The 13,400-nt window shown below is 35.4% G+C and overlaps 1 protein-coding gene across 1 annotated transcript in view; it reads left to right on the forward strand.

Moving 5' to 3' along the window:
* The window catches only part of CCDC73 (coiled-coil domain containing 73), a 146,206-nt gene that overhangs the window by 130,636 nt on the left and 2,170 nt on the right, over positions 1 to 13,400 (forward strand). Inside the window, exons 13-16 of the mRNA XM_004708274.2 lie at positions 2,222 to 2,356; positions 6,156 to 6,342; positions 7,795 to 9,288; positions 10,756 to 10,889. Of these exons, the coding sequence (XP_004708331.1) occupies positions 2,222 to 2,356; positions 6,156 to 6,342; positions 7,795 to 9,288; positions 10,756 to 10,889 (1,950 nt within the window). The remainder of the gene's footprint in view (positions 1 to 2,221; positions 2,357 to 6,155; positions 6,343 to 7,794; positions 9,289 to 10,755; positions 10,890 to 13,400) is intronic.

Here is a 13,400-nt window from a genome sequence, read left to right on the forward strand (position 1 = left end):
TCCACTTTGCACTCACCCTCATTTACAATGATATGATTTTTTGTTCTTTGATGCTTGATACTTGATCCCTTCGACAGCTCTTGGTCACTCAGGCTGGTGTGCTTCTTTCATGTCAGCTTTGTTGCTTCTGAGCTAGATGGCCGCTTGTTTACCTTCAACATTTTAAGATCCTAGACGCTATATCTTTTGATAGCAGGGCACCATCAACTTTCTTCACCACATTTGCTTATGCACACATTTGTCTTCAGTTATTGTATCGGGAAGGTGGGCACCCAATGACATGATTTTTGTTCTTTGATGTCTGATAACTGGTCCCTTCTACACCTCGTGATCAGACAGGCTGGTGTGCTTCTTCCATGTGGGCTTTGATGCTTCTCAGCTAGATGACCGCTTTTTTGAAAGCAAATGTTTTGAGAAGATGATGGTAACAAATGTACAAATGTGCATGACACAATGGATGGATGGATGGATTGTGATGAGTTGTACGAGCCCCCAATAAAATGATAAAAAAAAAGAATGACTAAAAATAGACTCAATTGAAGAAAATGGTAAGTGCATGGCTGTTAGCCTATATAAGGACTATTATGTCAAATAAAGACTATTATATGCATTTGAAGACTTTGTAGTAGGTGTTTTAAAATTAAGAGAAATTTTAAAAATCTTCCTTTACACAGTGATTTTTCCTCTTCAGTGAAGCTTAACATTGTTTCATTCATTGTTCCTATGAAAGAGCACTTTTTGGTTTATGAGATTTTATAGCCAGTGAGAGCCCAAGTTATAGATGTAAGTAATTAGGTCGAAGTAACTTAATTAGGGCTCAGTACTCTTTATCTAGGAGTACTGGTGGATGAGTGGTTACAAGTTGAGCTGCTAACTGCAAGGTTAATGTTTCAAAACCACCATTCACTCCATGAAAAAAAGGCAGGGTTTTCTACTCCCGTAACAGTTACAGTCTTACAAACTGGATGTATAAGCAAATGTGATGAAGAAAGCGGATGGTGTCCAGCTATCAGTAGATATATCAAAAGATATAGCATCTGGAGTCTTAAAAGGATTGAAGTTAAACAAGCAGCCATTTAGTAGAAAAGCAACAAGCCCACATGGAAGTACACCAGTCTGTGCTATCATGAGGCATTGACAGGATCAGGTAACAGACATCAGAAGACACAAAACAAAACAAAAACATATTGTTGAAAACAAGGGGATTGGAGCAGAGACCCAAAACCCATTTGTACACAATAAGACATTTCACAGAAGGGTCACAAGGAAGACATGAGTCAACCAGGGCACAGTATAGCACCAATGAAACACATAATAATCCTCTGGTTCTTTGAGTAGGGAGCTTCCTTACCCCCCACTATCATGACCCCTTAGCCCTGCCTTTCAGTTCTGGCTAGACTGGAGCATGTACACTGGTACAGATACGAGCTTACAACAAACAAATCCATGTAAGGTAAACCCCTCAGGATCAGAATTGGGAGTACTAATAACAGGAAGGTCGGGGGTGGGGGGGGTGGGGGGGTGGGGACCAAATGCAATGAGTTGCTTTGTGATTTTGTTGCCCTCAAGGTTTGGCGTACTGTGGTGGGCTCTGTACTCATACTCTCATTTCTGTGGAGACTTAAACAATACCCTCCCCCTGGGAGGATTAGTGCCCTACTGCCTCAGTGTCATAATTTCCCTCTCCGCCCCCCACCCTTTTCCCCTTCTTTGTGTTGGAATGACATGTACATCCTTGGGCTTGGGTTGGTCTGTTCCCTACCCAGTTGGCTGTACCTCAGCCTGTAAAATGTGAGGTATGTGGCTTTTTAAAGGTGTAACTTTTATAGAATTTTTATGAAGATAATTTCATCATATTTCATTTGTAACAATATGTTAATTTTGTAGTAATAAGAACACAGCTCTTATATTTGTCTTTAGATTGTATCCCAACTGCCAATTTGCATCCATGTAATCTTGGGAAAGTTACTTGATATCTGTGTGCTTCATATTTCACACCTACAAATTGAGGATTAAAAAAGCTTACATGGTTTTTATGAGTGTAAAATTATTAGTACTCAGCATTATACAGGATATATAGTAAGTATACAACAAATGGTAGATTTTAATAGTAATTATTACTTTGTGTTAACATTTTTTGTACTATTTCATAAAACTCGTGTTAGCAAGATATTCTTTTAAAAATATATTTCTAGCTAATGTTGGTTATATTTTGTAATAGGTTGAAGAACTTAATGGAAAAATTAGAGATACTGAAAATGAATTATCACTACTTAAAGAAGCTCATCTTAAGTTACAAGAACAGTATAATAAAATATGTGATCAGAAAAAGTTTGAGGAAGACAAGACATTTCAGGTAAAATTCAAGTATGTTGAAGATATAAAACTATTAAAGAAATTAGAAATACCACTGATAATTTTTTTCCTGCTTTATACTTTTAGCTTCTCAACTTAAAAAAAAAGATATAAGCAAGTTGTCTTACATTTTTAGTTCATTTTTTTGTATATAGTATATGGTAAAGATTAATAGTTATTTTTATGGATATGGTTTTCCAGTTGTTCCATCATACATGTATCTTGAACATACTATCCTTTCTCCATTGAAGTACCTTGGTACTTTAAAAAAAATTTTATTTATTTTTAATCGTTTTATTGAAAATCAATTAACCAGATATTTGTGAGTCCATTTCAGGACTCTTTGTTATGTTGTTTTCTTCATTACATGCCTCTCTTTAAGTCAATATCACATCATCTTTATTAGAACCCTGGTGGTGTAGTGATTGAGCATTGAGCTATGATCCAAATGGTGTAAACAGTTATAATCTCAGAAACCCTGAGGGGGTCACTATGAGTCAGCGTTAACCCCATAGCAGTGAGTTTGGTGTTGGTTTTTATTAGTTTAGATTTGTAAGAAGTCTTAAAATGAGAACGGATAAATACTTTGATTTTGTTATTCTTGCTCAAAATTGTTTTTGTCTACTTTAGGTCTTTTGCATTTCCACATAACTTTTTAAAATGTTTGTCATTTTCTTTTAAAAAGTATATGAGATTTTGACTGGAATGTATTGATTAATTTGGAAAGAAATAACATCTTAAAAATTTTAACTTCCAATTCATGAATATAGTTTATCTTTCTGTTCATTGAAGTAGTATTGGGCTGCTAACTGCAAGGTCAACAGTTCGAAAGCACTAGCTGCTCAGGAGAAAGACAGGGCTTTCTATGTAGAGTCATAGCCTCAGAAACCCACGGGGGCAGTTCAACCCTGTCCTAGAGGGTCACTGTGAGTCAGCATTGACTCAATAGCAGGGGTTTGGTTATTTGAGAGGATCTTATAGTATAGTGTTGAATAAAAGTTGTGAAAGTGGATGTTTGCCTTGTTTCTTATCTTGAAGAGTATTTAGTCTTTTACTGTTTCCTATTGTGTTAACTTTAGGGTTTCATATAGCTCCTTTATCAGGTTGAAGACATTTGCCTTAATTCCGAGTTTCTTCGTTTTTTAAAAAAAATCATTTTATTAGGGGCTCATACAACTCTTATCACAATCCATACATACATCAATTGTGTAAAGAACATTTGTACATTCATTGCCCACATCATTCTCAAAACATTTGCTCTCCACTTAAGCCCCTGGCATTAGCTCCTCATTTTACCCCCTCCCTTCCCGCTCCCCACTCCCTCATGAACCCTTGATAATTTATAAATTATTATTTTGTCATATCTTGACATCTCCCTTCACCCACTTTTCTGTTGTCTGTCCCCCAGGGAGGAGGTTATATATGGATCCTTATAATCGGTTCCTCCTAGTTTCTTTCTTATGTGATATGATACAAGTGTGTATCATATATTTTAAATGTATTTTTAATATTATACTAATATGAGGGATTGTATTATTGATTTTCAAATGTTAAAATGAACTGTATTCCTTAGGTAATCCCATATTGGTTATAATGTATTATTTTATATATACCAGATTTGGTTTAGGAGCCCTACTGGCATAATGGTATGCATTGGGCTGCTAACCTCAAGGTTACCAGTTCAAAACTACCCAGCCACTCTGATGAAGAAAGAGACTTTCTACTCCAGTAAAGAGTTTCAGTCTTGGAAATGCACATGAGCAGTTTTACCATGCTCTATAAAGTTGCTATGAGTTGGAATTGACCTCATGGCAGAGAGTTTGGGTTTTCAGTTTGGGATTTAATTTGCTAATTTATTTAAACTTTTGTTAATTTTTTTACTTAATTGGTTATTTCTCTTTATGAACCCTGGCGGCATAGTAGTTATCCATTAGGCTGCTAACTTCAAGGTTAGCAGTTCAAAGTCACCAGCTGCTTTTAGTGGGAGAGGTTTTCTACTCCTGTAGAGTTATAGTCCCAGAAACCCACATGGGCAAGTCTATTCTGATTTATTCACTATGGTCATAATTTGCCAAGTCCTGCTTTAGAGTTTAATTTATCAGAGTATAATTTCAAATAATGTTATATCAAATTCTTGGGTCAGGTAAGAAGTTTAGAACAGTATATTTTCATTTTCCTCTTCCTACCCTTTGTGCTACGAGTCTTGGCAGTGTTTATGTGTTGGGCTGCAAACTCAGGATGAGAAAGGTAAGGCTTTTTACTTCTGAAAAGTTGCAGCCTCAGAAAGCCACAGGGGCAGTTCTATGCTGTCCTATCGGGTTGCTATGAGTTGGAAATGATTCAATGGCAGTGAATTTTAAATGATATGAATCCTTTATGCTATTACTTATATATATTTATAAACCCCACAAGATATTGCTATTTATCTTTCTATAACACTTTTATCAGGTAAAGAAAATTAAAAATTAGATTAAAATATTTTTTTACTAAACTTTGAGCTTTAATACTAATAGAACGATGTTGTCATAGTAATCCTTTTTTTCTCTTTTAAGCCATTTTTATCGGGAGCTAATACAGATATATCATTCCATAGTTCAATCACATCAAGCAGTATTGCACAACTGCTATGACCATCAGTTTCAAAACATTCTCTTCCTTCTTGCCCACTGTACCCTCCAGGAACGCTTACTCTACTTGCTGTCTCTGTTGGTTCATCAATCTGTTTCATACACTGAAAAGCAGAAAAAAATACAACAAAATGTCAAGACAGCTACCCCCAATGACAAATACATCAGAGATAAAGCCCACATTGGGGAAAACACACACACACAGAAAAAACTGAAAACCAGACCAAGCCCAACATGTATAAAGTATAAGATGAGGGATCAACTGACGAGGTTTTCACCATATCATTCTGATCTCCTCAGTCACCTCTCCAGTGCACGCTGTTTGGTAACCATTTTATTTCCATCCCTTCATTCTAGAAAGAGGGAAATCACTGGAGGCTTATTTACTGTGCAGATCTCACAAATGTATTTTGGGCTTCCACTGTTATCCATAGTCTTCTACACACCAGAATCTCCACAATTTGGGCTCTGATACTATTCCCTCCTTCAGCTTTGGGTTATATGATTTATAATCCTTTGGTCATTGATGTTGGTGCGCTTCTACGACGTGGACTTGGTTGACATCTGACTTAGATGGCTGCTTGTTTGGAAACAAGCCTTTATGACCCCAGGCACTATTTTATCTGATAGCTAGAACCATCTAATTTTCCCCCCACACTTTGTTCTTGCATCCATGTCTTCTGTGTTCCTTTCCTGAGAGTGAGTATCATGCAGGGTCATGATGTAATAACTAATTGTTCTTAAATTGGGGCTAGGATTTAGTGTGTGCCCCAAACCCATTCTTGGATCTGTGTGATAAAAAATTTCATAGTCACTTCTTTATCATTTCTGACATAGGTCATTCCTTTGTGTAGATCCAGGCTTCCACTTCATACCAAATTTCTTTAGTCCAAGAACTTTCTTTAACATTTGTCTTGGGCATATTTGCTGGTAATGCATTCTCTCAGCTTTTGTTTGTCTGTAAAAGTATTTTTCCTTCATTTCTTAAAGGTATACGATTTGAAGGCCAACTGATTTTAAAAATAATTCTTACAGTATTTGGCCTTCAGATAGAAATTCTGAATAGTTGAGTTAAAACACAGATTCTACTTTTGTCAGTAGTTTTCTCAAATGTTTTGCTTTTTAAACAATCTGCTTTTACATAAAAGAAATCTTTCCCCCCCCCATTATTAGAATGTTCCTGAAGTAAGCAGTGAAAGCAGTAAAGTGTCAGCTGAAAATCCAGGAGTCACCATCATACAAGAATATGGTTCTGTGCAAAAACGAAGGGGAGACAATAGTGTGAGTTTTTGTTCAGACACTGAACACAGAGAAAGGGAAGAAAAGAAAGATCTGCAGGTCGGAGAGACCATTAAAGAAGGTAACCTCAAACTGTCTGAATATTTTCTAATTGCTGCATTGACATTTTTCCCTCACAAATGGTCAGCCATCAATTAACACAATTTTCTAACAATTGCTTTATACAAAGCAAGGACCACTGGTAATTTAGTGGGTTAAGCATTGGACTGGTAACCCCAAGATCAGCATTTCAAACCTACCAGCTGCACTTTGGTGGAAAGATGAGGCTGTCTGCTCCAGTATTTACACTCGTGGGAATCCTAATGAGCAGTTCGACTCTGTCCTACAGGTTCACTATGAGTTGGAGTAGATTCGATAGCAGTGGGTTTTGTATTATTTGGCTTTCGTGCAAACCACTGCTTGGGGCCCTCAAAGAAATTCAAGAGAATAAACATATTTACAATAGTTGTTTTGATGATTCTGTAAAACAGTTGGGACAAACACATGTCTTTTCATTTGTATTTGCCATACCAAAACAAGTTTTCTTCGTGTTTTTCTTAAGAGTCAATATATGTAGGGGGAAAATACATTCTGCCTTCTCTCACTGACTGGTTTCTGTCTTCACTGCTTTTTGAGAATGTTCTCTTGGTCACCAGTAGCCTTCTGTTAATCAGTTCTAGAGCACTTTCTTAGTTGAAATGAGTCTTCTGAAACCATTGAAACAATTTACTAATTCTTTCATCTTGAAAAAGAGTTGTTGAAAGATGTGATTGTTTGAAGATGTTCAAACCTAGGCTAAACAACCACTTGGTGGAGATGTTGTAGAGAGAAAGATTGGACTAAAAAAGCCCATTCAAGCCCTGAAGTTTGTATGCAGATTATGAATCTATATTGAAAACTTGAAGTCTATGGTTAGAACATGCATGGATAAAATTAATGTCTGGTTTAAGTAGATTTTCTGTACACATGTCTAGAACTATCCCATCATTTCAAAATATTTGCAGGGTGAATAATGAAGTGATGAGTGTCAGTCTTGAAGACAACAGCTAGCGATTCATATATATGTATATATATGTATGTATATACATATGTATGTAGCTGGATCAGGGTAGCAATAAAAATTAATTGTATAAACGTTAGGGTAAATGATATTTTACATAATTAGCTGTATATTTATATGGAATTGTGCTGGATGCCCAAAAGGAAGTAGACGAGATATAAAAACCACTTTGTAACCCCACAAGTTTCTTTCCTTTAAAAACAAATTACTTTTGCTGTTATGAAATAGTTAATATGGATAGAGTCAAATATTTAGCATGTTAACTAAATGCTTATTTATGATAAAAGCAATTCAGTAGTTAGGTAAAATTGGTGTCATTGTATTTGTGTAATTATTGGCTAATGAAATATTTAAAGTTAAGTCAGAATTGAGTCTTCAGTTTACAACAACATTTAAAATAAATAAAAATAGAAATAAATATATTTTTTAAAGATATATAATATGCAATTTTTGTGTGTATTCTCATCATGACAGATTTACAGCTTCTTGAAAAATGCTGCAAGAATGATGTCGATAATACTGTACCACAGAATGAAAACCAAAATGAAATTTTCCTAAGCAAAACTCTTTGCTTAGACAAAAAATTAATTAGTCAAGGACAAACTTTAAATGTTACTGGCCTTCAGAAATCAGTTGCTGCAAATATAAAAGACAAGGTGTGCTTGGAAAAAGACAATGGATGTACAGAATTTAAACCACCAAGAAGTCTATTGTTCGATATGGCAGTAGAAACAAAAATGATTCACCCAAAAAGTACAGATGGATTAGATCATCAGCATCCAGACATATATCTGGAAGTTGAAAACAACAGAACAGCATTTGACAGTACTTTAAATGAAATGGCTCACAGTACAAATCATAATAAAAATATTTCTGAAAATGAACCATTCAAACAGCAATTTAGACTTCTTCTGGGCACTCAAGAAAACGCTGAGAGGGAAATTACAAATACTGACCAAACTAAAGCTGATCTGAATTCATCTCGAGATGTAAAAGAGGATCCTGTTCAGGGTGAAAAATATAGTTTACAGGATTCAAATCACATTATGTTAGATGACAAACTATGTAAAATAAAACAAATACAATTATTAAATAAAAAAGGCGAGTGCAGCATATTGCCAGTTAAACAAACTTCAGATTTTCAGCAAGTCTGTAATGATACTTTGGAAAAGGCTAAACTCAGCATTCCCTGTGACATAGCAGGCAGTCATCCCATTTCATCCACTGTTTCCAGTGATAATTTGAAACTTCATGAAAATTCAAGTAAAAACGTTAATATTGTGCCTATGTTGGTGAAACCCACTTCAAACCCTGGGACAAGAACCACATGGAAAGATCTGAATGACATGCAAAGCAGTCGGTTTAAGGAATATCTAGAAAATAGTAATGTGACTATTCCCCTTCTTCAAACTGATCATGAAAATATACAGGCTTCACAAGCCAAATATATGAAAACTGCTATTCACACGACAACTTCTACAGAATCACCGTTTTCCAATAAAGAGAATCAGATTGACGAGAATCTCATAACTGAAGCCACAAAAAAAGATCTCTCCCTTTTTTTGACTGTTCATGAAGGGCAGCATTCTTTATTAAATACTATGGAGAAAACAGAGTCATTAAATGACACCATTTCAGAACAAGTTTACACTAAAGGACAGCTAGAAGACCCGTGTTCATTTCACATAGAGCCATCTGGAGATTTAGTAAATAGAAGTGGAAGGTCAGCCTTTGATCTTTCAACTTCAGACAAAAAAACTGAGAAAACTCCCGTACGCTGGAATTTTTTAGATCCTGGTACTTGGTCAAAAGTAAATCAAATTGAAAGTCAAACAGTGAGTACTTCAGCTTCTAGCATGCTTCCCTGGCTGAAGGAAAGGCCAATCGTTTCATCTGAAAACAAGATTGTTCCAATGACAGTTGGTAAAAATATTGATGTGGGTGAAATTAAGAAGGATGCTGGAATAGGTAAGAAAACAAAGTTGTTTTCATTCCTTATTGTACAAGTAGTACTGAAGTATTGCATTAGTATATTTCACATCGCTAATATTTGCTACTTAAAATCCTTTAAATTCAGTACTTCTATATGCCTCTATTAACATGCTCAAATCTTAGATGCTTGAGAAGAGTGGCCTTAGTAAGAACCACCACATGAAATTACATAATGTCCAAGTTTTACTTAAATATACTCTAGGGTGGGCTGAGGGGAAAGAATAGGAGCAGAAGCCAATAGATAAAAGAAGTTATATTGATAAGTGGTGACGCTGGGTGATGTTGACGCTAGGTTCATACTCTATTTTTGCGTGTGTTTGAAAATTTTCATATTTAAAATGGAAAGATATCATGAATAAGTACTGTGTATGTTAGCTGAAGATAACAATAAATATTAGTTTAGATGCATAATCACTTATCATGAGGAAAATACCTTTCTTTTGCTAATAGCAATCTCAAAGCTATCTAGACTGTCAAACATTCTTAGATTTTAAGGGAATTTTGCCATTTTAACAGCATGTATTAGACCCATTCAAGAAATGTTACAAGAAAAGATTTACGTGGTCATTAGACTTTTAAAGGAAATTGAGAAAAATATTTTAAAAAATATTTATCTTGTTTATGGGCATCATTGGAGAGGTAGGGGGTGGAGGAATAGAAAATACTAAAACTTCATTCCCCAAACTACAATTTTCCTACTCTAACGGAGTGTCTTACTTTGGAGTCCATTAATTTAGAGTCTGTCAGATGCTCCTTCCGGGGATGGCTTAGTGTTTACCATGTTCTCACAGGCCCTTTCTTCTAATTCTTGATTGTAGAAATACGATGGAAGGAAAGATATCTAACATGCTGTATTAATTCAACTTGTAAAATACTCTTAAACAAACATGCCACAAGCATCTTTTAACCTTTAGAGTTGACAAGTTTCTTTAAATCATTCTTAACTATTTATAAAACCCAGTAACCCCTTGTAGACAGCTGTATGTGGTGCTTTTATTATAGCCAATTTCTTTAAATATATTTTATACATTCAGCATTTAGTTGATTCAGATCTTAGCCATTAATCTCAATGGGTGAAATGTCCACTATATAAATGTTTACATGTGTTGATAATGCAGTAACCAGGGGAATCGGGAATAATCATTTATGTGAGTTATTGTCTTGGAAGATAATTACATTTATGGCATTTATTCTTTTTAATGGGAAATTATAGTGAGCAGGTTTTAGAAAATATAGTAAAACCTTCTGTTTGTTTTATGAAATGGAATGCCTAACATGAAAACAAAGCCTAGTAAAAACTATAAAATATTTAGAGTAAAATGAAAAGAGACATGGTTACTTTTTAAGTACAAAAGCATGGATCAGAGAGAAATAAGTTCGGTCACTAAAAGGAGTGCCCAGAGAATAACATTCAGTTGTTGCCATTTCCTCTATGTCAATCAGATACTACCAGCATCAACAGAGCTGCTGACACTCAGAATAACTCCAGTATGCATCCAGATCCCAAGGGAGAGCCCAGTGAAGAGAGGAATGCAACTGCAAAGGCTTTTTATGATTCTTCTTTTCCCACAGAACACGTAAGTCAATTAAAAAATATTGCCGAGCAGACTTTAGTGAGCTAATTCTACAGATATGTGTAGAACTGTATGCATCTGGATGTTTTAAGACCTAACTGATCTCCAAAATAATATCAAGAGGGCAACATTGCACCATTTTTCACAATTAAGGTTGATAGAAAACAGCAGGAAAAAGTCACAGTGTATAAATCAAAGAGATATAATCCAGCCTGCTGGGGGAAGGAGAGTGTGAGGTAGCATGTTATGTACTACTATTTTTTTGTTTGCCTAAATTTAGGACTTGATAGTTGAACATGCAAATTCTTATTTTATAAAAGATGAAAGTAATCAACTTTCCAAAGTTTCATTGTTTTCAGTAGTGCTTAATTTACACTACTTTTAGAAACTTATCACAATGAAATAAACTTACATTATTACACATAAATGTCAGAGGCAAATATTCATGATAGTAAGTTTGGTTTTGTGCATTAAGCAAAGTATTTGTGAACATTTCCAGATTCCGTTTATGAAATGCATCTTACTACAGCTGCCAATTTATTTGGCTTTAAGTTTTATAGTTTAGAGAAGTTTTGAGAGGAAAACAGTTGTAACATCAGTCCAAAAAATGGTTATTACAGGGTTAAATGCTGAAAGGTGATCTAAAGAAGTTAACAAAGATTAGCTACTTAAAAAATCTGCACCAGGATAGAACGTAATACATTTTAGGGATGTTAGACAACTCTCTTTAATAATAGAGAAGTACTAACACATCTGAAGCAAAAACAGCTTTTAATATCTTTTCTTTGCCTTTTTAAAGGCTCTTCAAATGAGATAGTACATAATCTTCCTCTGAGAAACATCAGGATCCACTGTTCTCACCTTTTCAATGGTTGAGCTGAGCAAGAACTTGATCTGTGCAAGTGTATTATGTTAACAATGACAATAGAACTGGAGACCAATATTGGAGAAATCTTAAGCCCTAACTTTGGCCAGTTGGGTGAAGCACAGAATCAAAGAAGAGAGGAAACTTGAGGGTATTGAGGCTAGAATGTCTACTACCTTGTAAACAATTATTAGAGATTGTTGTCCAATTTTCAAATAATGTAAGGGCCTGATGAAATTCCACATTCTAAATAAAAGCAAATCAATTGTACAGACTATACATGGAAAAGGAATGTAAGTTCTTTAATAAAATTTTCAACATTTTACACACATGGATAACACTACTGCTGTCAAACTTAGGGCAGGTGTTATATGCCAATCCCTTTTATCTCTATGGCTCAAAGTTACTCTTTTTGATGGACTACTACAGTCTTGATTACCAATGAGGATGGGAGAGACCAGAGAAAGCCACTAATTTCACATATTCAATGAATTAAAGTTCAGTTAAATTTTAAGATACAACTACAGGGTGAAATGAAAAGAACTAGGGATATTATTCCTAGTTATCAGATGGATCTTGACTGAAATCAGAGACTACCAGATATTTACCTGTCTTGACCATGCAGGCATTTGATTGCATAGATTACCAAAGTATGGATAACAATGTGAATGAGAATTCCAGAGCACTTAACTGTGCTTATGTGGAACTTTTCCCTAACAAGAGACAGTTGTTGAAACATAACAAAGGGATACCTCCTGGTTTAAAATCAGGAAAGGTGTGCATAAAGGCTGTGTTCTTTTACCACTTACTACATGTAACTGAGCCAGTAATCTGGGAACTGGGTTGTGTGAAGATCTTGGCATCTGGATTGGAGGAAGATAACAGATAAGCAGATGACACAACCTTGCTTGTTGAAAGTGAAGAGGTCTTGAAGCATTTACTGATATTCACCTTCAGTATGAATTACATCTCAACATCCTCAGAACTTGTACCAATAAGCAGTATCGTGATAAAGAGAGAAATTAAAATAGTCAAGGGTCTTTTACTTGAATCCACAATCAATACCCATGGGAACAGAAACCAAGAAATCAACATGTTGGGAAATACCTTTAGAGTGCTAAAAAGCAGATGTCATTTTGAAGACCTGAGACAGGCCATGGTATTTTCACTAAATGAACTGTTGAACACTTATGTGCTAGACATTAGAATAATGTTTGTGCACATATTTTTGGATTACCCAACTCAAGCCAGGGTGTTTTTAATCATATGGATGTTAAAGCTAGACAGTAAGACCAGAGAATTGACATATTGGAATTATGGTGCTGGTAAAGAATATTCAAAGTACCATGGACTGCCTCTTGGAAGTACAGCCAAAATGCTTCTTAGGGTCGAGGATGATAAGACTTTGTTTCATGTTCTTTGGACATGTTGTAAGACCAGTTCCTAAATGCTTTGGGTAGGTCAGCAAAAGATGACCCTCAAAAAGATGGACTGACAGTGGCTTTAACAATGGGTTCAAGCAGCAATGAGTGGAAGGATAATGTAAGGCAGTGTTTCAGTGCTGTGCATGGGTCACTGAGCCAAAATCAACTAGACGGCATGTAAAAACAGTATTCTACGGAAGCATAGTGTAAGCCACAGAAGTCTTT

This window comes from Echinops telfairi, unplaced genomic scaffold (genome assembly GCF_000313985.2).
Source record: "Echinops telfairi isolate 266 unplaced genomic scaffold, ASM31398v2 ScPeMD7_60;HRSCAF=208, whole genome shotgun sequence".
In the NCBI taxonomy this organism is placed as follows: Eukaryota; Metazoa; Chordata; class Mammalia; order Afrosoricida; family Tenrecidae; genus Echinops; species Echinops telfairi.